The sequence below is a fragment of the Perissodus microlepis genome, chromosome 7 (assembly GCF_051167445.1).
Source record: "Perissodus microlepis isolate ML-2025 ecotype Zambia chromosome 7, ASM5116744v1, whole genome shotgun sequence".
NCBI classification, from domain to species: Eukaryota; Metazoa; Chordata; class Actinopteri; order Cichliformes; family Cichlidae; genus Perissodus; species Perissodus microlepis.
The window spans coordinates 55,980,607-56,006,308 of record NC_140467.1 but is presented as its reverse complement, the minus strand read 5'-3'; the positions used below and the strand labels follow the sequence as shown (position 1 = coordinate 56,006,308).

Here is a 25,702-nt window from a genome sequence, read left to right as displayed (position 1 = left end):
ATGGAGATAAAAAACCAGAAGAAAAAACAAACAACAAAGAGCAACATAATAAAAACAACACCATCACAATAAACTAGCTAACAATAGATAACAGTAGATACTTTTTTAATTTCACCTGTTGAGAATGAAAAAAGAAAACAAGCAGAAGAAAACGAGAGCAATAGAATAAACAACATCACGATGATCTATGGGAATATAACTATAAGTACTAAATATTAAACATTATTGTGCAGCACGTAAGATTGACAGCGCGCAGTGTGCTTTGAGGTAGGAGCCAAAAAGGGTGTAGTTTGTGTGTGTGTGTGAGCACCCGTGTGTACACCTGTGAGCATGAGCGCGCTTGTTTTTAAAAGGTTCCTTCATGTAATGATCTGCTAGAGGGTGTGGGGGTCACAGCCCCGTCCACCAGGGCATGAAGCAGGTATGGAGGAGATCAAAACTCCAGACATCCAGAGGCCCTCAGAACACAAGAGACCAAGGAAGACCAACAGAGGGGCAGACGCGCCACTATCCCAGAAAGAGGTGATGAGAGTCCCAGATGAGGGGTCACTCAGCAGCCGCGGAGCAGAAGCCGGGGGGGGGGGGGGGGGGGGGGGCCTTTTGATGGTGAAGGAAACTGTACTCACTGACACCTTAACTTTCTTTCCAATTTCTCTGTAGGAAAGACCTACATTTCTAAGTGTTATGATGGTCTGGCTCTCTTCCCTTGTTATTTGCCCTTTTCTCACCATTTTTCTAGCAACGCACTACTTTCTGCAGTACAAGACTGTTCAACTGATGCTCACGAGGGTACGGTACCACAGTGTGTTCCAACACTGCTGTTATGCAGACAGAGGGGGTTGTAAGTGATCCAGAAAAGTTGGAACACCTGTAGGAATTAGTAGCACGAGCTTTGAGGGCTTGATCAACCTCCAATCCTGCAGAACAGCTTTAAATTGTTAATGCATTTTGTGTTCCCTGAAACAGGCCTTTTTTATAATTCTGAAAACTTTTGACCGGTACTGCTGTCTTTGTTGATTGTGGATGTCTATATATAATCTGTGCTCTCTTTGTAATGTTAAACAGACAGCTTTCCTGAAAATAGCACAAAAAAAAAAAGAATCAGCATGAAAACCAACATGCCGTCACTCAGCTTTTAAAACACTCATTTACTTTGGCAACATGCTGTATTTCAGTTACAGAATTAACTGATGCAGCACCATGAATGGCCTCAGTGTTCCCACTGGAAAAACATTTTCATGTAAGCAGGACCCCTCCCTCTGCAAACATTTACACATTACAGCATTACCCAAGAACTACAGCTCTGCAAATACATATCCTAACAAATAAAGGGCAGACATTAACTTTGATGATTTTTCTTTTCCGCTGCAACTACAGTGGAATCGCTCATCATAGCTATGATGTATTTATGTTAATTCAGTTATGGTTGTATACATTGATAGAGGCTGAGTCATGGTTTATATATTCTTTTATTATCCCTTTGTCTGCAAGTCCCTAAGATTTTTTTCTATGCTGTGGTTCTCGAAGAACAATATCAGAAAGACAATAGAATACAAAATAGAAGCTTTTAAATGAACAGTTGAAATGGTGAAAACATAGATATTTACTTTCTTGTGATATGACAAAAGTGATACCACTGTCATATCTGTACAGTAGATACAAAGTGGTAGATAAGCAGGAGACACGTAACTTCATTTAGCATAAAAGAAAGGCTAGTAAACGTGAGACGTGAAAACATTTGCTGAAATGTGATATTCCTGACAACTACTTGAACTTTAGCTACACACAGAATGTAGACTAGCAACTGGTAGAAACAGGTAATCTGGTTAGGAAAAATGTAACATACTAAGTAAGGCAAGTAACAAATGTAAACAGGTAGCTGAGCTGCACTAAACTTGAAACACTGGACAACTAATTAGCAAAATATCCCCACTATTTTCTTCATTTAACGAGTAGCAGGTTGAGACAACTTGACTGTAGGAAATATGGATGATGTAACATCAATTGTAAAATTTCTTTCAATCCGCACTGATGCACTGAAGCACTGCCTTGCATATCTTATTATATATCTTATATATTAGTTTCATTCTATTTATTTTACAGGATTTTTCAGGTATTTTTCTATGCTAGCTAATGAGCTTGTGGGTGTCCTAAATTTAAACACTGGTGTGAGCTTGGTGTCAACATGTAGCTCAGAATCTTACCAATTAACACATAATATTGTTTACTTTCAAAAAATATCTTGATTTTATAGCCCATTATGAGATCTAGCTATTACACAGCTGTGTGTTAGCATACCAGTTTGCACTTTCACAAATGTCAAACTATTCATTTAATTGACTGTAACTTCTGCAATAATTCTAATCAATACACTAATACAAAAGGAGTAAATTAAATAAAACAGATCTTTAGTAAGTGTTTACTTCATAGCTGTTATAGCATTTTATCTTCCACATCGTCAGTGTGTGATCATTACAGGCTATTTTTGTCCAGCAGTTCACTGATGATAAGTATAGCAAAACTCTGATTGTGCAGTGACTTGAGTAGCCAAGTATAGCCAACTCTGCACCATTCCAATTAGATTACCTAAACTTCAGTCTTTTCCATCCTGGGCTGTGTACAGTGAGCTTACACATTACATTTACTGTTATACCCTTAAATGGAAGAAACCTTTAGAGGCTCCTGCAGGAAGAACTGGTTGGCTGCTTCATGGCTGTGCCTTGCAGAACTTAGATAGCAATTAAGGGGCCAGTTCAGGACCTTAGACTTCATCTCTATATACATTAGTGTGTAAGTCAGTCACAGAGTGTTATCTCTGTTAACCTCAGCACCTTATTCTATCCATTACTATCCTAGCATTAGTCCCAATTTATTCAAAAAAGTTGCATATTATTTTTAGTCACAATTTAGTTTCTTGTCAACAAAAACTAAGACTTTATTACGTTTTTATTCCCCCCCCCGCCCACACACACAAAAAGCATCAATACTATATGACTTGTTAAAGAGAGGGTAGATTTTTGGGTCCAAAAAGTTTGCAAGTCTTGTTTAGGCTGACAATCCACAGTGTGAGTAGTAGTCATTGGCCATGTGTGTCTGTTAGCATACTAACAGTCACTATTTTGCTTTTTTCTTTGCATTTGGCACAAAGAACTTTGCAATTTCAGTGGTACAAACAACTAAATCTTTGCTTTTGTGACATGACTAATATTTATTTCTTTTTATTGTTTTGCTTTTTTGTTGACTAAAATAGATCAAACATAAACCTGAGCATAACCCGGATTTAAATCTAAATTTTCCAATGCTAGCTACAATTCTAGTTAACAGCAGCCTAGCACCATCATAGGAGAGGAATGCAGTAGAAAATTTTGATTTAAAGGTCAAGCAACACTGTATGCAGAAAGCAGATTTTTATGATATTACAAACACATGCTGAAGGTCAAACCCACAACTGAATAACAGGATTTTCTTTGATTGTCCTCTCAGGTTGCACTGGGATTGCTGGGCTAATGAGCAACATGAGTCACAAGCAGGGCAAAGCCTGGCTCTGGTAATAAGCTAGAAGAATCTATGGCATTTGTATCAAAAATAGCAGTCTATAAGGCGCTAAATAGATAGCAAGAGTAGCTATACCCTAATAGCGATTTTGCTGTTGAAGTCAAGGCATGCTCTGAAGAACAAAACGTACTCTAGCACTGCAAAGTATTTTTTCATGCCAGGCATTCTGTATTGCTGCAAAGAGCAAACTGCTGTTTGCCTTGTCTTCTCTCTTCTATGCATCATATTCGGTAAATTCAGTGCAAAATCATTTTTTGTGGTGTTTTTTTCCACCGTTATTGTATGTTTCATGTAAACCCAATAGACTTGGATAGTTTGACCAGAAAGATAAAAATTATATTCTAAATATTTCTACAGTATATCAAAAAATAGTCATTAACAGAAATACATTTCTAGATTATCACATTCTACATACTTAGAAAACATAAACAATGCTAACAGTTAAATGATTTCTTTTTCATTTTGGTGATGAGACTAGTGTTTGGTTCATCACGTTTGTATAAAAAAATAAAACACTGGGTGGTAGGATGATTTACAAAGTACCTGTCTTAGCACCTTGTTAACATTGAACAGCAGAGATTGGATTAGTTATGCTTCAGACTTTCAGACTTTCAGACTTTGACGAGCCTAGTCCATTTGTAAATGACAGTATGTCTGTAGCCGTAGGTTATCTAATCCCCACAACAATGTGCCCACCTCTCTGAAGGGCATTGATTAAATAATATAAACCTTAAATATGCGTAAACTATCCCTTGTAGAATATAAGGTCCCAGTTTACAAAGCACAACATGAATCGGTCTGGATAAAACATCTTAAGGTTTCCATTAAAAAAAAAAAAAAAAACTATCACAGTTTGAATGTGCTTTTTTCTCTGTTTTTTTTCTCTCAATTATTATGCTCATTATTGTATGTGTTGATGCATGTTAGTGTATGTAATTGTTTGCTGGATGTGTGTTGTGGCTCAGTTGTGGCCCTTGAAACAATACACTCCATACAGCTTATGCTTCTTGTCAGGGAAGCCACTGAACCTAACAGCAGCTTCAGTGGGACTGCAGCGCCGGCGGGGGTGGGAGATGGGGTAACGGACACTGCCATCTTCCAACCAGCCTGCATCACAGCGGTCATAGCCCAGCAGCTTCCAGGCAGCATACATCTGGCCAACCTTGGCAATTTGAGCACCATCTTTTTGGCATGCCCTGACTGCCTCATCATAGGTCAGCTTGAAGGGTTGGATCAGGTAGTAGAAACGACCTGAGGTGACAAGAAAACAGAAGGACGACCATAATGGGTTAGAACATACAGAAGAAAATATATCAATGTATCAAATTCCTGCTACCTAACCAGAGTGACATGATCCTGTCACCAAACAAGACAGGATATACATGCTTTGATGCCTTTACAAATTTGACGAAATTAAAACATCCATCATTTCATATTATACGCCATCGTTTGTTTTGTGGTGTTGCAAAATACACTGTTTACGGCAATACTGAGACAATGAAGATCAGATGAGAAGCAAAAAAGAGCCATCCGGTGCTCAAAAATAAACCTTAGACTCAAACGTTAGAACAGCCTTTTTCACACAGCACGCCATGTAATAAATAGAAAGTAAATGGCAGCCGTTACAACAATCTAAAGATATATAGTTTCATGCATCGGTCACAGGTACACTCCAGGTACACAACGCCCAGCTGAAAACACTTTACACAAGTCGAGTTGCCCAAGATTCACAGAATTTACCAAAAATGCGATATATATCATTATCGGGATGAGAAATGTCTTACATCAGGATAAGAGATTTTGGTCATATTGCACAGCCCTCAAAATCTGTTGAGACCATGTGTAACATTCAAACAATCCGGAATATAATAAAATAACTGTAATTTGTCATTTTCATCAAAAATAATAATAATAATGATGTGATTTACTATCTTTTTTCAGCTATTTTGTAAAACTGTACATTAAAAGAATTTGGACTACAATATTTGTATTTTATGATTAAATATATCATCATAAAGAGCTTGCAAATATTAGTGGAAGCATAAAAAATCATTTTGATAATTACCAGTACTTAGTACGCAGCTGTGACATAAAACTTACACTGAGTGGTGGTCTAAAAAATCGGATATCACATCCTAACCCCACAAGCTCTAAGTTACCCTCTGTTCCACACTATTCAGTATTGTGCCCTGGGACACCTGAACAAAGAGGGAGGAGTCCAGTGGTGGAAACCATGGTCTGTCTCCTGAGCCACATCTATTCTAGGTGCTGCTAGTAGGAAGTAAGATGCAAGCATCCCAGTTGGAGCTCACATGGCTCTTCATACTAACTAGCTGGATTGAATAGTGTGTAAAAAACAAAAACAACAAAAAAACCCAACAACAACAATTTGATAAATATGAGGTCACTAGCTACATTTTAAAGACATGTTAATACCAAGTGTTAATTAACTTCTTTAGTCTAACCTGCTATCCATCAGGGCACTAGCATCCCATTTGTGGTTAGGGCTGGATTTTGTTTTAGCCACATAAAAAAGAAGCACACTTTCAGAAACTCTTACATGTTGGTATTATAGTATTAACATTCGTTTCTTTTTCAATTTCAGGTGGCCAAACAGGTAAAAATGTAACCCAGTAACCACAGAGAGGGTTACAAACCAGAGCATGTTGCCCTCAGTATTGCAGATGTGTTTGTCGCCAATACCTACAAAAACACAGTTTTAGTGCTGTTCCTCACCTTTGTAGTGGGAGGTAAAGCAGAAAACATCATAGTGGTTCTTGTCCTTGTCTCTCAACCCATAGTTCCGAATGCCTGGCACTGTGTTCTTGCCACCACAGGGTTCTCTGGGGGTGTTGATGGGATACTGGACTGTGCCATCAGACAGCCAGCCAGCATTGCACCAGTCCATCCCTCCACGCCATGTGTCATACAGCTGGTCAAAAGATGCCACGATAGCATCCTGATCATGGCATGCCCGCTCTGCATCGTAGAAATTAAGGTTGTAGCGTCCCAAGCGGGGGTAGTATGGGAAGACAACACCTGCACAGACAGGGTGAAAACAGAAAATGAGGGCAGAGAAGGAGATGCAATAGAATAGAATATAATTTATTTTGAACATGTCAATATAACTAAAATAACAAGAAAACACATACACAAAACAAAGGCATCAAGGTTGTCATTAATATCTCTGTATCCACTCAATTAATACGCTTGAAAAGGGGTAGAAAAGGTTTACACCTATTTGTTGCTACCTGCTTGTTTCAAATACCAAAATTTGCTAAAAATATAAAAATGAGACAAGGATTCAATAGAACACAATGATGCAGCAATATTCATGTAACTTATTGTTTTTACATGAATCCTTACTACATAGGGTTTCCTCTAAGGGTATTTGGTCTTATTTGGAACAAGTTCTGAATGTTGTGGCTCAAAGATTTGTTTCCTACTTTATACATTATTTGTGCAGCTATCAGGTCAACCAAGTCTTTAAATTTAAGAATATTTAATTTAATAAAAAGTGGATTTGATGGTTCTTTTTTGCAGAATATATATTGGATGGGTGTGTGTTCTATAGGTGGCTCCCCACAATTCCACACAGTACAGAACAGAAGTATAATGGAACAATACAAAGTATATAATGATGTTTGATTTAGAAGATCCTTAACTTTATAGAGATGACCTGCAGCCAGGATAAACTGGATGTGTTTGGTCAGCTGTGTGTGTGTTTGACTGGCTCCAGCATTTTTGTCTTCAGCTGACATTAACTCCCCCCCCTTTTCCATATTTAAATTCTAGTAATTTTTGAAGTAGTTCCAAATATTATACCTTCAAGGTCCAGCGACACCACTGCTGTTCCATCTTCCAGCCCGTCAATTACTTCACATTTATACCTCCCATAATCCTCCAAAGTGATTTCTGTAATGACTAGAGAAGCATCCATGGCCGAAGAACCTTGTAGGTGGACACGTCCATGGAATCTGCCATAACTCCTTTTGTGATAATCCATGGCAACAAACACATCCACCTAGAGCACGATGAAAAGTGTTCATGTTATACTTTTCCACTGCTTTCAGTTTTTGGAATTTCTTAAGAATAGTCCAGCACATTTTGAACAGAATAAACAAGAAATTAAATTCAATTTTATTTATACAGCGCCAAATCACAACAACAGTCGCCTCAATGCACTTTATATTGTAAGCTAGACCCTTCCATAATACAACAGAGAAAACCCCGACCCTCTATGAGCAAGTGCTTTGATGACAGTGGGAGGGAAGATGTCTTAGCAAGGGATGAATAATAAGATAATAAGGCCACCATTAGACATGTGTAACAAAACTAGTTTATAATGCTTCTACATAAATTATATATTGATACTTTGGAATGCTACACACAATGTTTTGAAAAAAAAAATACTAATGACAGTTCATTTCAAATAAATGATAACCTCTTTTAGATAGTCTGAGGTCAGCTTGGTCCATTTGATCCGCATCTTACGGTTTTGTGCCAGTGTTTGGTCCCTTAGAATCGTGCATGGTAAAGTAGCATTTCCCCCTCGTCTCGACACCACTTTGGTTTTTTCTGCTACCACTGACAGTTGGGGGCCATTTTCTGAAAAACAGCAACAAAACCTTACCTGAGACATTGACTGGAGATCCACATTCAATATATACATAGGACAAACCTAAGATAGTGATGTGATCAGTTGTGCGATGAGGAGAATAAGAATTGATGAAAAGGAAAGGGATTATTCAGGGACACCTGATTCAAACTGGGAGTTCATTGCACAGAAGAGAGGCCTAAAAGTTAAAGGCTCTGCCTCCCATTCTACTCTTAAATATCCTAGGAAGCACAAGTAAGCCCGCAGTCTGAGAGCAAAGTGCTTCAATGGGACGGTTTTTAAGAAATGAATGCAGACTGATTATTAGCGACTTTATATGTGAGAAGAACTCCTGTCGAATGTTTTGGATCAGCTGACAAGATGTTTCTAGTTTTAGCAATTGTGCAGGTGAAAGAAGACAGATCTGTGGGGTATGAACCCTCTAAAATGTTTGTCCTCCAGTTTTAAAGAGGGAAATTCTATTACATTTTAGTCTCTAACTGAGATCAGACTATAACAAATTTGAGAATGCTGCAGCTATACAGCTGAATATCCAAGCCTGCTAGGCTTAGCTGAAAACTTTGAGGTTCTGGCATTCTGCCATCTTCTCTATGTATGGTCACGTTAGACTAGAAAAACAAAAATAAATAAATGAATAAACAAACAAAAACAAAAACCCCCCAAAATGAAGCAAAAATGTTAAAAAATGCTAGTCCAGTTAAGACGAAACTGCTCCAAGGTCTCAAACCAAACAGCAAAGAATATTTGTGCCATAGATCCAAACAGTGCCAAAGACTCAGCTGCTGCTAAACTGCTTTAAACTTTACTTTAAACAATAACTAATAGAGATTAATTTATCATGTTTTATTTTATTAAAAATATTATACATTAGCTAGTGATATTGAAAAAAAAAAGGAAATTGGAAGTCATGCTGGTAAAGATTTATATCATCGTTCTCACTGAATCACGCAGCCTAAATGAAAAGGGCTTTGGTTTTGTTCGTATCTCACAAACAAGGAAAACCAAACAATAGATAAATAAATACATTTCCGAAGTGACTTGCATAACAAAATAGCTGTTATGTGTTGTTGGGTTTTTTTTACTATGTAAAAACTAGAGATATACAATGTTTTAATTTGCTGATAAAAGCCAAACTGGATAGCTCTGTCTAAGTTAGCTAAAAGTCCCTACATAGCAGTCTTATCACTGAAAACATGCTGATAAACTGAGGGAAGAAAGGACACTGCAGAGTGAGTGTTGTAAACGAAACACAGAAACAGACACTGGAATGACATTGTCACTCTCACAAAGAAACACAAGTGAACATGTACTCACCTGTGACATAAATGGTTCTCGAATGCTCCAGGTCAGGGTACAGAGCATCTAAGTCATTTTCTGCTACATTCAGTGATATCAAAGCCCAGATTAGCACAGGAATCATCTTCACTCACCAGCTAGGTTCTGACCACTGCAGAGACACACAGACAGAGGGTGGGGTTATGCTACAGTGAGGATGCTAAGGAAAGTTTTCCATGTATAAGCTATACAGAAAGCCCGTTTATAAGCTTCTTCTGTATGCAACTGTATGACCCTGTGATTTTATCTGCAGTGCTTTTTCTCCCCCGAGAGCTCCGTAATTACAGTTGGTTAACAGGACGCCTGCCTGCTGGATACTGAGCACATCTAAAGATAAACACACATCTCAAAATCCCATTTCTAAGTTGTTGAACGCAGTTAAACATACAGTCAGACTCAGCACATTAAAAGAAAGCTTCTCAATGCACAAACCAGACATCCCTACAAGCTACAGCCCACAGAAGACGTTCACACAAATACACATTCTGTGTAAGCTATATAGTACATACTGTGCAGGAAGTATTCTGTCATTCAGCACTGTGAGAAAGCAGCATGTCCTGATGACAGCCCACACTTTTAGAAGGAGACTGCCACCGTGCAACGTCACCCCTGCACCTCAAGCTTCATTCACACTCACACACTGGCGTAACTGTAGTTGCATCCTTGTGAGGACACCAGCTGACACAACAGAAATTCTTGATTTAACAGCTAACTAGCCCTTTGAGGTTCCCCACATTCTGTTCATTGCTCTCAATTTGACTTAAAAAAATTCCTCACTAGTCCAAGTGGCATTACATGTAAATATACATGTAATGTATTTACATGTAATATATATATATATATTGGTGGTTTCTGTGGTATTTGTTTAGGTGATGATGGGTGAAAAATTATTGTTGTACCCTTATATATCTTATACAAAATATAACAGAAGAAAAAAACCCAACAATTTCATTTTAATATTGGCAGGACAGGTTTTGTATAACCTGTAAAAAATATTTTACAGCTTGTGTGACAATATATGTGCTGGAGGATGGTTAGGAGTGCTGGCCGACTTTGCCAGGTGGAGTTCCTGAAGTCAGCAGAAAAACTGCAGCGTGTACACACACACACACACACACACACACACACACACACACACACACACACACACACACACACACACACTTTATACCCCTCCCAGCCTGAAAATAGTCATTATGGGCGGAACAACTGGGGAGGGTGCAATGATAAGGAAGTGAAGTAATATTGGGAAAGATGCATGTAGTTTAAAAAAAGGTAAAAATGCTTGAGTCAGAATGTGCATTGCAGGACACAAGAAGAGCAGGTGATGTGTGAAATGATAATTGAGAAGCAGACAGAGAGAGACTAAGACTGGGAGATACGGTGAAAAAAAAAGAAGCTAAAGCAGGGAGGGAGGGAGGCGGAGGAAGCTGAGGGGACTGCAGCAGCAAAAATGATGCAGTTTGAATCTTCACTGGCACCATTAGTAGTATCCATGTAGGTGATGAGCTTCAGCACCTCATCATCCACAACTGTCATGTGCTGACTTTATTTGAACAAAATGTTAACATTATTAAATAAATATTAAAGTGAATAAGTAGTGTTTTTTCCATACAGCTGAAGAGTGGAAGTTTAGATCAGTTTGATAACATTTGCATTTATAGTACACCTCGTACGAAGAACCATTTCTTTTACCTACATAGATACTTACCAAGTTATAAGTTCATTGAGTCTTTTTACTTATCCATTTAATTCATGTATTTCAGTTGTGTAATCCTGGACATGTTACAGCAAGGGAATGTTTTTAATGTCTCTACATTGAACTGCAGGTATGTCTGTGATGTTTTATCAAATTCTTGATTACTTTTAAGACCTTGTAAGAGAAAGTCATATTTAAGTTTCTGAAGATGTTTCAACTCTTATTCAAGAGGCTTCTTCAGTCCTAAACCCAAAAGGTGGAGTGCGCAGGTATTTAAATCCTAGTGGGCGTTGTCCCCTTTGGAGATTAAACCATTAGTGATCATGTGCGTAATCACATGAGCCGAGGTGTGAAAAAGGGTATGACTCATTGCCATCACTGACTTTGCCTCACCCTATCATGTGACCTATTGAGGTCATCAGATGCAAGTTGTGAGTGGGGGTTTAGATGCCTGGTAAGGGATTTCAAGACTGAATTGTAGGTGTCATAATTCACCAAAACATGGTCATTAACATGGCCTTTTTTACTCCTCTTTCAAACCCTCTGTCTTCTCTGTCCAAAATGTGAACATTGGCATCCTCGAGTGACCTTTGACTCTGCATTAAATTATTAGTTATAATTAATCTCTGGCTATCTACTGCAAGATCTCTTTGATCTCTTTCTCCCCTCACCCCAACCAGTTGCTCAGATGGCCGCCCCTCCCCGAGCCTGGTTCTGCTTGAGGTTTCTTCCTATTAAAAGGGAGTTTTTCCTTGCCTGACCTGCTGTAAAGTATGGTTTGGAGAATGAAACGGACAAAGGATGTTGAACGTGGAGCTGCCAGGCAAGAGAAAAAGAGAAAGACCAAAAAGAACATCCATGGATATAGTGAAGGAAGACATGCAGAGGGCTGGTGTGATAGTGGAGGATGCTGGGACAGTGAGATGGAGGCACATGATCTGCATTTGGTGATGAAGACATGCCAAAAGAGATATCATGTCATTTTTCAAAAAATAATACATTTATACATTCGTTTTCCTAACGGCATCTTGAGGTAAAGCAAACTGTACCAGAAACAAGTGCATTCATGGGGTTCCTACCATTTTCAGCATTGCCTGTAGTCACTTAATAAATCAGTGTTTATGGTACAAAATTACATAAAGCATTAAGTTGGATATGTTCATGCTCAACTTTGTTTTTAAGTGTATTAGCATAAGGTACTCAAAGTACAGGATCTCGAGGATTTTGTCAGACACAGGAACAGAAATACTCTCTCTTAGTTAAGTAAATGGTAAATGGCCTGTATTTGTATAGCGCTTAACTTAGTCCCTAAGGACCCCAAAGCACTTTACACTACATTCAGTCAGTCACCCATTCACACACACATTCACACACTGGTGATGGCAAGCTACATTGTAGCTACAGCTGCCCTGGGGCGCACTGACAGAGGCAGTCATCAAAAAGTAGAAGTAAGATATTTTGGTGTCTTTTGCCTTGAGTTTGACATTGGCTGCACAGTAGAGTAAATATGCTGCTGGTTCATCAGTTCATTGCTTTAGTCTAAGTATTATGTATGAAGAGGATGCTAGGGACAGGGCAGATTCTTTACCCTGCTGTTGGACATCCATTGATTTTTTTCCCCACCTTACTCATGAACCCACAGGTAAGTCTTAGTTTCAAAACTTACTAGTTTAGTATTATGCCATAAAAATAGAATTAAACCCATTTGGGATATATAAGTAAATTCCTTCTTTAGCACTGAAAAGACATTGTGTATGACATCATAATGTGCCTTTACCCTCAGTTTTGGTTGAGTTTGATATGCTCAAAATGAGAACAGCAGGTATTGGTGAAAGGGGCATATATAGCCTGAGGCCGGAAGGGGTGTGAATGGTCCTGTTCCTGAAATTCAGATGATATCTCCACTTGCTTCTTATCTGCATTTAACATATAAGATAATTGACTAATATGCTAATATGTCCTTTGGGCATGCTAGCACAGGGGTCACAGCAGTCATAGTTTGGAATCTCTTGAACTTTTAGTGTTCCATGACTAACAGAGGACCAGAGCACTGATGTGATTTACAAACATAGCTGTTTGAACATGTGTTTCTTGGTAACATCATTCTCATGAAACTGGGAGTTTTCCAGTTGAATCTACAACTTTAAGAGCTATTCCAGGCTACTTTTTCAAACAGACTGGATTATGAGCTGTGAGTTGAATCAAATGCAGCATTAACCTTGTTTAATTAGTCTTTAATCAACCGCCACTGGAACACTGTGGCACTATTTTAAATGAACCCATGAATTCATTAAACCTTCAACATTTCTAACAAACTGCTGTGGCAGTGGATGTGGATTGGAGACGGGCATCTGAACCACCTCAAATCGCTCCCTTTAATGTGGAGGAGTAGCAGCTCTACTCTGAGCCCGTCATGAACGACTGAACTTCTCGCCCTTTCTCTGAAGGCCAACCACCCTTCAGAGAAATCTAATTTCTGCTGCTTGTATCCATAATCTTATTCTTTCGATCACTACCCCACATAGCAGACAGGTCTGGCCCGGATCTGGTGTTAAGCCGGCACTGCTGGCTGACGTCTGGCATGGTAAGTGGTATGTCATTCAGATATGGGCCAGGCCTGGCGTATATGGCACTGTTTATATGATGGCATGCCACATCTGGCCCGATTGTGGATTGGTTTATCTGGCCAAGGCTCACAGAAAACAGGTCTGGCCTGTATCCGGCAATAAACTGGCACTTCTGACTGACTGGTGTCATGTCAGGGTGTATGTCAACCAGATGTGGGCCAGGTCTGGCAATGATAGTGCTATTTATTTTCCTATTTTCCTATTTTAGTTAGAGGACCCAAATGCCATGTTGCAATACTATACTGCTATGGTAGCCAACTTTTAAAATGCAGGTTTGACAGGTTTGTGAGTGTACACTTCATTGAAAACCTAGTGAGGGTTTACTTACGTTTACCACTGGATTCCTGTAGCTCAGGAGGTAGAGCGGGTTATCGTCTGATCGGAAGGTTAGTGGTTCGATCCCTGGCTCCTCCAGGCTGCATGTCAAGAGTGTGACTGTGTATGAATGTACAGGGTGGGCATTTATATGGATACACCGTAATAAAATGGGAATGGTTGGTGATATTAAAGTCCTGTTTGTGGCACATTAGTATATGTGGGGGGGCAAACTCCTCAAGATGGATGGTGGCCATCTTGGATACAACTTATGTTTTTTTTCTATAGGAAGAGGGCCATGTGACACATCAAACTTATTAGTAATGTCACAAGAAAAACAATGGTGTGCTTGGTTTCAACGTAACTTTATTCTTTCATGAGTTATTTACAAGTTAAGGAGCACGTGAGGAGCAGATCGAAATTGTGTTGATATCTGGTAAACGCAGTAACCGGGTCATTGGAGCAGATTTCAATGCAAGACACCCTACGAGACCACCCATCTCCCATGCTACAGTTAGCAAACTGCTTGCTAAGTTTCGTGAAACTGGTTCAGTGTTGGATTTGCCAAAATGTGGATGCGAGAAGACTGTCACTGAAGAAACATCAGTGGCTGTCCTAGCTTCATTCAGCAAGAGCCCACATCGTAGCACTCGCCGCATGTCACTGGAGAGTGGCATTAGTCAAACATCCCTTCAGCAGATATTAGCTACTCACAAATGGCACCCTTACAAACTCCAGCTACTGCAGCATATCAGCGAGGATGACCCAGATCGGCGCACAGAATTTGCAGAATGGGCAAAACAAAAATTGGAACAGGACCCTCAGTTCACGCAGAAGATTTTGTTCTGTGATGAGGCAAACTTTTATGTGAATGGTGAAGTTAACAAACAAAACCACCGCTATTGGTCTGACACTAACCCACATTGGATGGATCCCTCCAAGGCTGTTGGAACAACAAAAGTGATGGTTTGGTGTGGTATATATGGTACAACGATAGTGGGTCCATTCTTCATCAATGGAAACCTCAAGGCCACTGGATATTTGAAATTGCTACATGATGATGTGTCTGTGAAGGTTCTCAGTCATCCAGGTCATCGTAGTCAAAGGAGCTTGCAAAGAAAAGCGTCTGGACTTCTTTAAGTTGCTTGAAGACGTTTCACCTCTCATCCGAGAAGCTTCTTCAGTTCTAAGGTCAAATGGTGGGGAGTCCCAGATTTAAACCTAGTGGGAGTATCCCCCCGCAGAGGGACAAAAGGACCCCCTGATGATCCTCTAATCGCCTGAGCCAAGGTGTGAAACTGGGTGTGGGCCCCAATCAGCCAGGGTTTCGGATGAGCTCGTTGTGAAACCTGGCCCCACCTTATCATGCGAATTCCTGAGGTCAGATGGCCCAGGATGTAAGTGGGCGTTAAGGCGTCTGGGGAGGGAACTCAAAACTGGATTATAGATGGCAGACAGTTGGTGTCGTAAACCACCGCCTCTGTTCAAAGATAGTCGCTCACAGTGGACATAGATGGCTTCTTTCACTCCTCTTTCAAACCATCTGTCCTCTCTGTCCAAAATGTGAACATTGGCATCCTCAAAAGAGTGACCTTTGTCCTTAAGATGCAGATGGACTGCTGAGTCTTGCCCTGTGGATGTGGCTCTTCTATGTTGTGCCATGCGCTTGTGAAGTGGCTGTTTGGTATCTCCAATGTAGAGGTCTGGGCATTCCTCGCTGCACTGTACCACATACACCACATTGTTAAGTCTGTGTTTTGGGGTTTTGTCTTTCGGGTGAACCAGTTTTTGTCTCAGCGTGTTGCTGGGTCTGAAATGCACCGGGATGTCATGCTTGGAGAAAACTCTCCTGAGTTTTTCTGATACACCGGCTACATAGGGGATGACAATGTTGTTGCGTCTGTCCTTCTTATCCTCCCTCGCTGGTGTCTCATCTTCTTTTCTGTGCCTCTTTGCTGACTTTAAGAACGCCCATTTAGGATAACCGCACGTTTTGAGTGCTTCCTTTACATGTGTGTGTTCCTTCTTTTTCCCTTCAGGCTTAGAGGGAACATGTTCTGCCCGGTGGTGTAGGGTCCTAATTACTCCAAGTTTGTGTTCCAGAGGGTGATGGGAGTCAAAGAGGAGGTACTGGTCCGTGTGTGTGGGCTTCCGGTAAACCTCGATGCTGAGGTTGCCATTCTCTTCAATGTGCACAGCACAGTCCAGGAAAGGCAAACAGTTATCCTTTGTGTCTTCCTTGGTGAACTATATTGTAGCCAACCTTTACATGGAGGAAGTGGAAAGGAAGGCTCTTGGCTCTTTCAAAGGAAGAGTACCCAGGCACTGGTACAGATATGTAGACGACACGTGGGTCAAAATCAAGACACATGAAGTGGAATCCTTCACTGCGCACATTAACGCTGTGGATAAAAACATCAAGTTCACCAGGGAAGACACAAAGGATAACTGTTTGCCTTTCCTGGACTGCGCTGTGCACATTGAAGAGAATGGCAACCTCAACATCGAGGTTTACCGGAAGCCCACACACACGGACCAGTACCTCCTCTTTGACTCCCATCACCCTCTGGAACACAAACTTGGAGTAATTAGGACCCTACACCACCGGGCAGAACATGTTCCCTCTAAGCCTGAAGGGAAAAAGAAGGAACACACACATGTAAAGGAAGCACTCAAAACGTGCGGTTATCCTAAATGGGCGTTCTTAAAGTCAGCAAAGAGGCACAGAAAAGAAGATGAGACACCAGCGAGGGAGGATAAGAAGGACAGACGCAACAACATTGTCATCCCCTATGTAGCCGGTGTATCAGAAAAACTCAGGAGAGTTTTCTCCAAGCATGACATCCCGGTGCATTTCAGACCCAGCAACACGCTGAGACAAAAACTGGTTCACCCGAAAGACAAAACCCCAAAACACAGACTTAACAATGTGGTGTATGTGGTACAGTGCAGCGAGGAATGCCCAGACCTCTACATTGGAGAGACCAAACAGCCACTTCACAAGCGCATGGCACAACATAGAAGAGCCACCTCCACAGGGCAAGACTCAGCAGTCCATCTGCATCTTAAGGACAAAGGTCACTCTTTTGAGGATGCCAATGTTCACATTTTGGACAGAGAGGACAGATGGTTTGAAAGAGGAGTGAAAGAAGCCATCTATGTCCACTGTGAGCGACTATCTTTGAACAGAGGCGGTGGTTTACGACACCAACTGTCTGCCATCTATAATCCAGTTTTGAGTTCCCTCCCCAGACGCCTTAACGCCCACTCACATCCTGGGCCATCTGACCTCAGGAATTCGCATGATAAGGTGGGGCCAGGTTTCACAACGAGCTCATCCGAAACCCTGGCTGATTGGGGCCCACACCCAGTTTCACACCTTGGCTCAGGCGATTAGAGGATCATCAGGGGGTCCTTTTGTCCCTCTGCGGGGGGATACTCCCACTAGGTTTAAATCTGGAACTCCCCACCATTTGACCTTAGAACTGAAGAAGCTTCTCGGATGAGAGGTGAAACGTCTTCAAGCAACTTAAAGAAGTCCAGACGCTTTTCTTTGCAAGCTCCTTTGACTACATGATGACGTGTTTCCCTCTTTGTGCACTGAAGCTGGCACGTTCCCTGACTTTTTCCAGCAAGATGGTGCACCACCACATTATGGGTGCCTGGTCCGAGCATTCCTAGATGAACAGTTTCCTGGAAAGTGGATTGGTCGTCGTGGGCCAGTTGATTGGCCCCAAGACCTCCCGATCTGACCCCCTTAGACTTTTATCTTTGGGGTCATCTGAAGGCAATTGTCTATGGTGTGAAGATACATGGTAAAAATGGTAATGGTCTGTATTTGTATAGTGCTTTACTTGATCCTAAGGACCCCAAAGCACTTTACACAATCATCCACCCATTCACACACACATTCACACACTGGTGATGGCAAGCTACAGTGTAGCCACAGCCGCCCTGGGGCGCAGTGACAGAGGCGAGGCTGCCGGACACTGGCGCCACCGGGCCCTCTGAAGAGGGATGTGCAGCACCTGAAACTACGGATACTGGATGCCTGTGCTGGAATTTCTCCTGCGGTGTTGCTATCAGTGTGTGAAGAGTGGGAGAAGAGGGTTGCATTGAAAATCCGACACAATGGGCAGCACACTGAACACATTTTATAAGTGGTCAGAAACTTGTAAATAACTCATGAAAAAATAAAGTTACGTTGAAACCAAGCACACCAATACATTACCAATAAGTTTGATGTGTCACATGGCCCTCTTCCTATTGAAAAAACAAAAGTTGTATCCAAGATGGCCGACTTCTAAATGGCCACCATGGTCACCACCCATCTTGAAGAGTTTGCCCCCTCACATATACTAATGTGCCACAAACAGGACTTTAATATCACCAACCATTCGGTGTATCCATATAAATGGCCCACCCTGTAGTTAGGAAGCACTCAGTTTAGAGAAATTGGGTGAATGTTGTATAGAGCACTATGAATAATCCAGGAGAGTAGAAAAGCGCTATGTAAGAAACAGTCCATTCACTGTCTGAACAAAGTTTCGTTATGTTTCTTTTGTGCCATCATGTTCCGGCACATGTTGTTATTACATGGCTTGAATAAGGTACACATTAGGCTGACATCTGGGGCCAGAGCTGAAACTGTTCTGGGCCAGCACAGGGCCAGCAGTGTGTCTGCACAACACTGCTGGCCCACAACACAACTTACACATGGCCCACATACCACAAAGAATGATGAGCCTTAGGTGGCCCAGATCTGGTTTGCCAGAGGTAATCCAAACATGGGCCAGCACAGGACCACCAGTGTGTCTGCAACTGGCCTTGTGGTGGCCCATGTGTGGATCTAGGCCATACCAATTTTGCTATGTGGGACCCAGAGCTTATGACCATAGGTAAGGGTAGGGACATCTTTGCTTTTGCACTCAGCTTTCTCTTCACTACGAAAGATTTGTACAGTTACTGCATGACTGCAGCCCCAATCCATCTGTCAATCTCTCGATCCTCTATCCAATCACTAATGAACAAGACCCTGAGATACCTAAACTCCTCTACTTGGGGCAGCAACGCATCCCTGACCCAGAGTGGGCACTGCACCTTTTTCCCACTGAGGACCACGGCCAGAGATCTGTGGGTGCTGATTCTCATTCCCGGCGCTTCACACTCAGCTGTGAGCCACTCCAGTGCAAGCTATAGAACACCTCCTGATGGCTAACTAAGCCCAATAGGACGGACTCCTCCTTCAGCTTGATGGCTCTCTTCTCGGATTACCACCACAAAAAGCACCAACCACCTTGCAGTAAAACTGCAGTAAAAAACAGATGCCACAGATGTTCAAAAGCAGCCACAAAGCATTAAAGTAAATGCAGTTTAGAATACATCTATGTCATGAGCTTGTGAATTAATGTGTTGGGTTGATTTTGCTGCCTTACAATTTGTGTGGATTGAAAACAGATTCTTCTTAACTATTATGTAGAAGTTGCTAAGCTCACTTTTCCATTTCAAAGCAACAACAGGAAATTTTACTGAGAGCGTTTTATATAAGGTTTTAAAAGCTGTGGGGTTACTTTTTTATTAAGCTGAGAGGCAGCAGCACGCAGAGAAAGCATCGGGATATGAAAACTAGGCTAACACTAGCTAGCTAGCAAGTTCATGAACCTGGTGCTAAACTGCAAGAAAGTACAACATAACAGTAAACCACTTACTCACCAAATCAGTGTACCACACATAAGAATCACAGTGGTGCCAATAATAACCACTTAAGTGGAATCATTCTCCAGCTGCACGCTGGTTTGCTCAACATATTCTAGAAGACCCGTGCTGGCTACAATATTCTCATCAGGTTGAAAAGAAGGGTAAACATCCTTTAAACTTCTTAAATGTCTCCTTTGCACACGTCATTACTACATGTGATGCAATTTTATCTTATGTATTCAGAACTGGTTTTTTTTTTATTAATATCCAGATACTCTGTTTTTTTTTTTAAATTTAATGTTCTTTCCAAATTCCAGGTTTGGAATATGGAAATTGTTTACATTTATGACTAAGCCACAAAACAGAGTAACTTGAACCTCAAAAAAACCTCCTTTAGAGAGAAAACTACATTTAGTGTAAAAACCTTAAAAGAGAGACCTGATGAGCCACTTAGAGAGAAAGAAAAGTCTGTGTATTTTCTTTTTTATTTGTAAGCCATCATTTGCTCAGTTATGGGTTATCTCCTTTAAGGTACACATTTGTGTGTTATAACAGGGAGCCAAGCATCTCTGGACTGTTGCCTTCTTTTTAAACAAAAGCACCAAAACCTCAGGACAATGATACATGCAAAGGAATGCATGGGTAATGACATTAACGAGACAATGAGATGTGAAGACCACCACAAAGAGACAAAACAATCATTTATGTCATTGTAAAGTGACACTACTTGTTCTTGTAAGAAATGCACAAGTGATCATGAGATTTGGAATGTTTCTTTGAACACTCAACTGTATAACTAGAAAATAGTTCACAGGTTAATGCAGACATCTCTCTATCTTCTTTCAGTTATACAATTCAGGGTCACAAGGAGTTTAGAGGCTATCACAGAACAAGGGACAGACTCCACCTGGGAGAGGTCGCTAATTTGTCTTAAGGCTAACACATACAGACAAACAACTATCACCAATGCATGTTTATGGACTGTGGGAGGAAGCCAGGGAGTCCATACAGAGAAGAACATGCAAACACCACACAGAAAGGCTGGATACAAGCCCAGGACCTTCTTGCTGTGAGGCAACAGCAACCACACCACCACACTTCCCCAGTGTAAGCTTACAAATAAAATAACCATTATGAATTAAAGAGGCGGAGTTTTGTTCTGCTTGAATGGACCTCTCACTTCTGACTGAGTGAGAAGGTGATGTAAGAGCTCCTGAGACTTTGTAGCCTGAGCGATAAACACAATACTTTCATTACATACAAGTTGTTAACCTGGCTTATGCTGAAAACCAGTACAAAGGAGATGCTTTCCTCCATGTGTTTATAGACCACTCTGCATTTAATTGTTAATCATTTTAAACTGTAACTCTTTTCCATAGCGTGTCTTTTATCCTGTCTTCCTCCTCTCACTCCATACTGGTCGTGAACAAGAAAAAAAAAGAAAGAAATCAGCAAGGGAGCATATACTTTTCACAGCACTGTACATGTCCTTCTGAGCTGTAGATTAAGCAGGACAATTGAAGCATTCAGTTTTAGTCAGTATCTTAACCAGCTACAGAACAAGCTTCAGCTACAGCTATAAAAAGACAAAAAATCTAGTGATAAAAGCAGCTTCTTTATCTCCCAAGTTGTAAAAGAGTCTGGGGAAAACTGGTTTCAGACAGGTATCAATTTGTAGATTGAATGTGAATTCAATAAATGAGATTGCATTCAACAAACGTAACAATGCAACAGGCCAGATCAGGCTGTTGTGGTTGGGTGAATAACTTCATGGTACAGGTAGTGACAGACTCCTTTAATGTGCTGCTATCTCTGCTGCAAGCCTGCAAATGTTCAGAGCTCTGGACAACATTTAGGGTTACCTGGCTTACACTGAAACTTCTGGCAAACAGAGAGGCATTCAGTCTCTGCAGCACCAGTGCAGAAGTATAAATGCTAAACATATTTATTTTTCTTATGAAGGAGTCCACAAAGATCACATTAAAACTCTGGCACGGAAAAAAAATAAAACATGTAAAGATTACATAGGAGAATCATTCTTAAAATAAACTGAATGGAAACTTGGAGGTTTAGTGTAAACCTTAGCCTAGGGTATGCTTATGCATTTCCTTTCCTCGTGTAGTCTTTCCACAGGGAAATGATGCAGAAAACATTCTATATTCAGCATCTCTAAAGTGGAGTAGGAACACCCTGTTGGAGAACGTTTTTTAAAAGCTGTGAGGCAACCTGCTTTGGAAAAGCAAACCCTGCCAAGCATACAGACATTAGCAGTCACTAGAATCTACTATGTGTTTGCATGTGGGTGGGGTGCAATTCGATGGGTGTGGTATTTACTGTATATGCAGCCTTAGGTATTCACAAATAGTCTGTCTCCTTATTGCACAGCTGATATATTTTCCTCCTATGGTTGACGTGGTGAGTTCAAACTAGTCTACTGAATTCTTTATTATACATCACCAGCACACCACGTCATACCTGCCACAAAGAGCCCTCAGTACAGAGCACAAGATTTTCCTTTTAATATTCCATATAAATATTATGAGAAAACAGTAATACTGTTGGTGACACTGATTCTATTGCAGGAACGAGAATAGCTAGAAATGTATGATCCTACAATCCTGCCCATCTCTGTTTTTGTTTCTGCTTTTGTTTTCTGTGGGAAATCAAGCTTCGGTTAGGGTTAGATACACTCCTCATAAGCATCTAAATGGGTACAGGGTACTCACTGCTAGCCAAACACAGGAGGCACTATCAGAGCTAAAAGTAACTAAGTGTTCAAGTGCTTTTTTAAATCCTTGCCTTGTTAACTGCCCATCCATTTTATTCCACTTATCTAATTCAGGGTCACGGGGTTGCTCTCCGATGTGTTCAGTAAGGTGTGAATTTTAGATAGAAAGCACTTAGACTTAGAAAAAAAAGTGCTTCTGTGAATGGGTAAATAAGGTAAGAAGAAAAGTACTATATAAGAATCAGTCCATTGGAATGACCGGCCGCATCTTCTCCTTAACTTGCTGTCTGTCTGAGTGTTGTCCAGAAAAAACGATGTGGGCTTTAGATAATTGGGAAACTTTCTGGTGGAAACCTGGTCTTGTTAGAAGAGACAGCATCCATCCCACTTTGGATGGAGCAGCTCTCATTTCTAGAAACCTTGCCAAATTTATTAACCCCCCCAAAACGTGATTATCCAGAGTTGGGACCAGGAAGCAGAATTGCAGTCTTACAAGCCTCTCTGCAGCTTCTCTCCTCCTGTTATACCCCCTTAGAGACTGTGTCAGCTTCCAAACAGACATAAAAAACAAACTAAAAACCAGCAAAAAAAATAGCTTCAGTATGAGAAAAAGTTACCAAGAAAGATATTTCACAAATACTCTTGTAGTGAGAAAAATCTCGACCTTGTAATTTCGTCCATCCACTCAACACCACAATAGACTCACCTACAGCATTTAACTGGGAGCACGGTTAAATAATAAATAAGGTAAAGTAATGTTACTGAAGAGAGAAAACGTTCAGAAAATTTGGCTCATGTGTCTTGCTTGACATTTGCTATATAAAGGTGAATACACATAAATAGACACACACAAGACATACTGATGCATATTTTTCCCTTTCAAGCTAGCTGCCAGTAGATGTTGCTGTTTCCTGCTCACTACTAATTCATATAAAATGTGTGTGTGTGCGTGTGTGTGTGTGTGTGTGTGTGTGTGTGTGTGTAGAATAACACTCCCTTTTTGATTAAGGGTTGACATGGTCCACTGCAGGCCCCAGTGTGTGTGTGTGTGTGTGTGTGTGTGTGTGTGTGCGTGTGTGTGTGTGTGTGTGTGTAGAATAACACCCCCTTTTTGATTAAGGGTTGACATGGTCCACTGCAGGCCCCAGTCTGAATGTATGTTTGTGTGTGTGTGTGTGTGCTCTGGGTGGGTGCAGGGGTAATGGGTGGGGGTCCGGGTGGAGCCGCAGAGTCTAAGCCAGCAAACAGAGAGGGGTTGTTGAGCTGAGAGCTGCTCACAGTCCTGATGTTTTCAGCTCTAAATCACTTGGCCTGTTGCTGCACAACATGGTCGACCACAACTATTCTCAGAAGTCTCACAAATATGATCAGCTGCACGATTCCATGATGAGCAGATGAATGAAGATGGGGAAAGAAAACAAAACCTTGGTTTATAGCGCAATGGAGTTTATAGAAGGAATTTCTGCATTCCACTTGCAATAGTCCAATAAGTCAATCAGTGAAAACTGTCAATATCAACTATTCTTAAAAAATAAATTCATCCTTGTTATGTAAGACACTGCTCTTTGCTCTTTGCTCTTTGCAGGTTGCTGCAGTGGGACATTCTTCTTTATTCACAGATATTCACTTCACTTCTGTGGCTTGGTTAGATGTTCCACCAGAACATTTTGCTTAGTGTTTCCACGGCCGGGCCCCTGAACAATCAAGCAACCTGGCTTTGAATAGCACAAATTTCCGATTCCCTGTTCACAGTGTATAACAAAACCTGTATGTACATCAGTTGTAATATGTCTTGGTCTGCTCGTGCTACAAGAAAAACTACCTGACTGCTTTTACAGATATTAGGGAAAAAAATTCAGGTTGTATTACTTTGCTTCAGAAAACAGTAGACTTATCACTGATAAGTTGATAAGTATCACTGAGCTGCAAGTCCCTCAACAGATGTTCCTGTACTGTGTGAAAGTACTACCCCCAAGCAGGAGCATTTTGTGGGTAAAAACTCCCGAAACCTAAGCGAGACCCTGCCTCTTCTTCACTTCATCAAAAGGTTACACCCTCTAGCATGCATATTGAAAACTCAACTAAAGCTCAAGTACCTTTAAGCCTATGTCTAAATATAGCACTCAACGAAGGGTGTTTGGAGTCTACTGCAGTGGAAATCCTTAAAAGTCCAGCTCCACAAGGAGACAAATATTTCAGTTACCTTTTACAAAATCCCCCAAAATGTTCCAGACATGTACACAGAACACAACCTCAGGCAAGTATTTATGTTGAGGAGGAAAAACAAGCAGGGCTTTTTAAAAGGAAAATTAAATAGTTTTTGATCTGTGGCAGTCAGAATGCTTTTTGTTTTTTTACATTTTAATATTTGTTATAAGATAGTAGAGTTGATGATGATGATAATAATAATAATAACAATAAAAATAATAACAGTAATAACTACAACAACAACAATAATAATAATAAGAAGAAGAAGAAGTAGATTTACAAGGCGCTTAGTGAGTGAACGTTCGTTTCTGCTGTTAAAAGGACAAGTCGGTTTTCTTTTATGAAAACAGTTATATAGCAAAAACAAAAACAAAAAACAAACAAAAATAGTGTTACTGCTTATTCCTATTAGGTTTGGTTTGTGATATGCACTTTAATGTCTTCATTACTGTTACACGTCTTTCCTTTTCCCTAAAACACCTTGAGATTATTACAAGGTGTTATATTTATCATTCCAATAAACATCGCATCAATTCTCATATTCTTTGTAATGCGTCAAAGTGACAAGAGTTTCACAGGACTTTTTTTTTTGTAAACACAAAACGAAATAAAAAACCCCCAGCTCTTTACCTCGCCCTGTGCGCTGTTTGGAAGCCTCAATCCTGCGGCAGCCAAGAAGGTGATTGAAGCGTAAACCGTTTACGCACCAAGTTAAGAGCAGCAGGCGGTGCGGGTGTTTCTCTATCTACTCCAATAACAGGTTCCACTATCAGCACTAATAGCAGTGCGGCAGCGCGGTCCTCCAGTTTACACGCACATGGGTAAGAACAGTCCGACTTGCGAGCGGCACCGCGCGCATGCAGGTGAAGTGCGTGAAGTGCAAATTCACACTGTGAAGTGGATGTTTAGCCTTTTTGGAC

General features: G+C 40.7%; 1 protein-coding gene across 2 annotated transcripts; it reads right to left on the bottom strand.

Annotated features, from left to right (window-relative positions):
* Nucleotides 1–1,450: 1,450 nt before the first annotated feature.
* Nucleotides 1,451–25,702, bottom strand: hapln1b (hyaluronan and proteoglycan link protein 1b). Of its 2 annotated transcripts, none has more exons than XM_084936134.1 (6): nt 25,413–25,702; nt 9,488–9,620; nt 8,000–8,163; nt 7,381–7,579; nt 6,292–6,594; nt 1,451–4,806 (listed from the first exon to the last, which is right to left on the bottom strand). In XM_084936134.1, exons 2-6 carry the CDS (start codon nt 9,591–9,593, stop codon nt 4,517–4,519), a joined length of 1,062 nt encoding a protein of 353 aa, XP_084792260.1. In that variant the 5' UTR covers nt 9,594–9,620; nt 25,413–25,702; the 3' UTR covers nt 1,451–4,516. The 2 variants fall into 2 exon arrangements, with proteins under 2 accessions (XP_084792260.1, XP_084792259.1); XM_084936133.1 differs by lacking the exon at nt 25,413–25,702 and adding an exon at nt 10,018–10,115.

Coding starts and splice junctions, on each gene's coding strand:
- hapln1b (XM_084936134.1), bottom strand. CDS start 9,593: ATGATTCCTGTGCTAATCTGGGCTTTGATATCACTGAATGTAGCAGAA. Junction 8,164..9,487: donor GAGAACCATTTATGTCACAG/GTGAGTACATGT, acceptor GCTGTTTTTCAG/AAAATGGCCCCCAACTGTCA. Junction 6,595..7,380: donor GGTGTCGCTGGACCTTGAAG/GTATAATATTTG, acceptor CTGTCTGTGCAG/GTGTTGTCTTCCCATACTAC.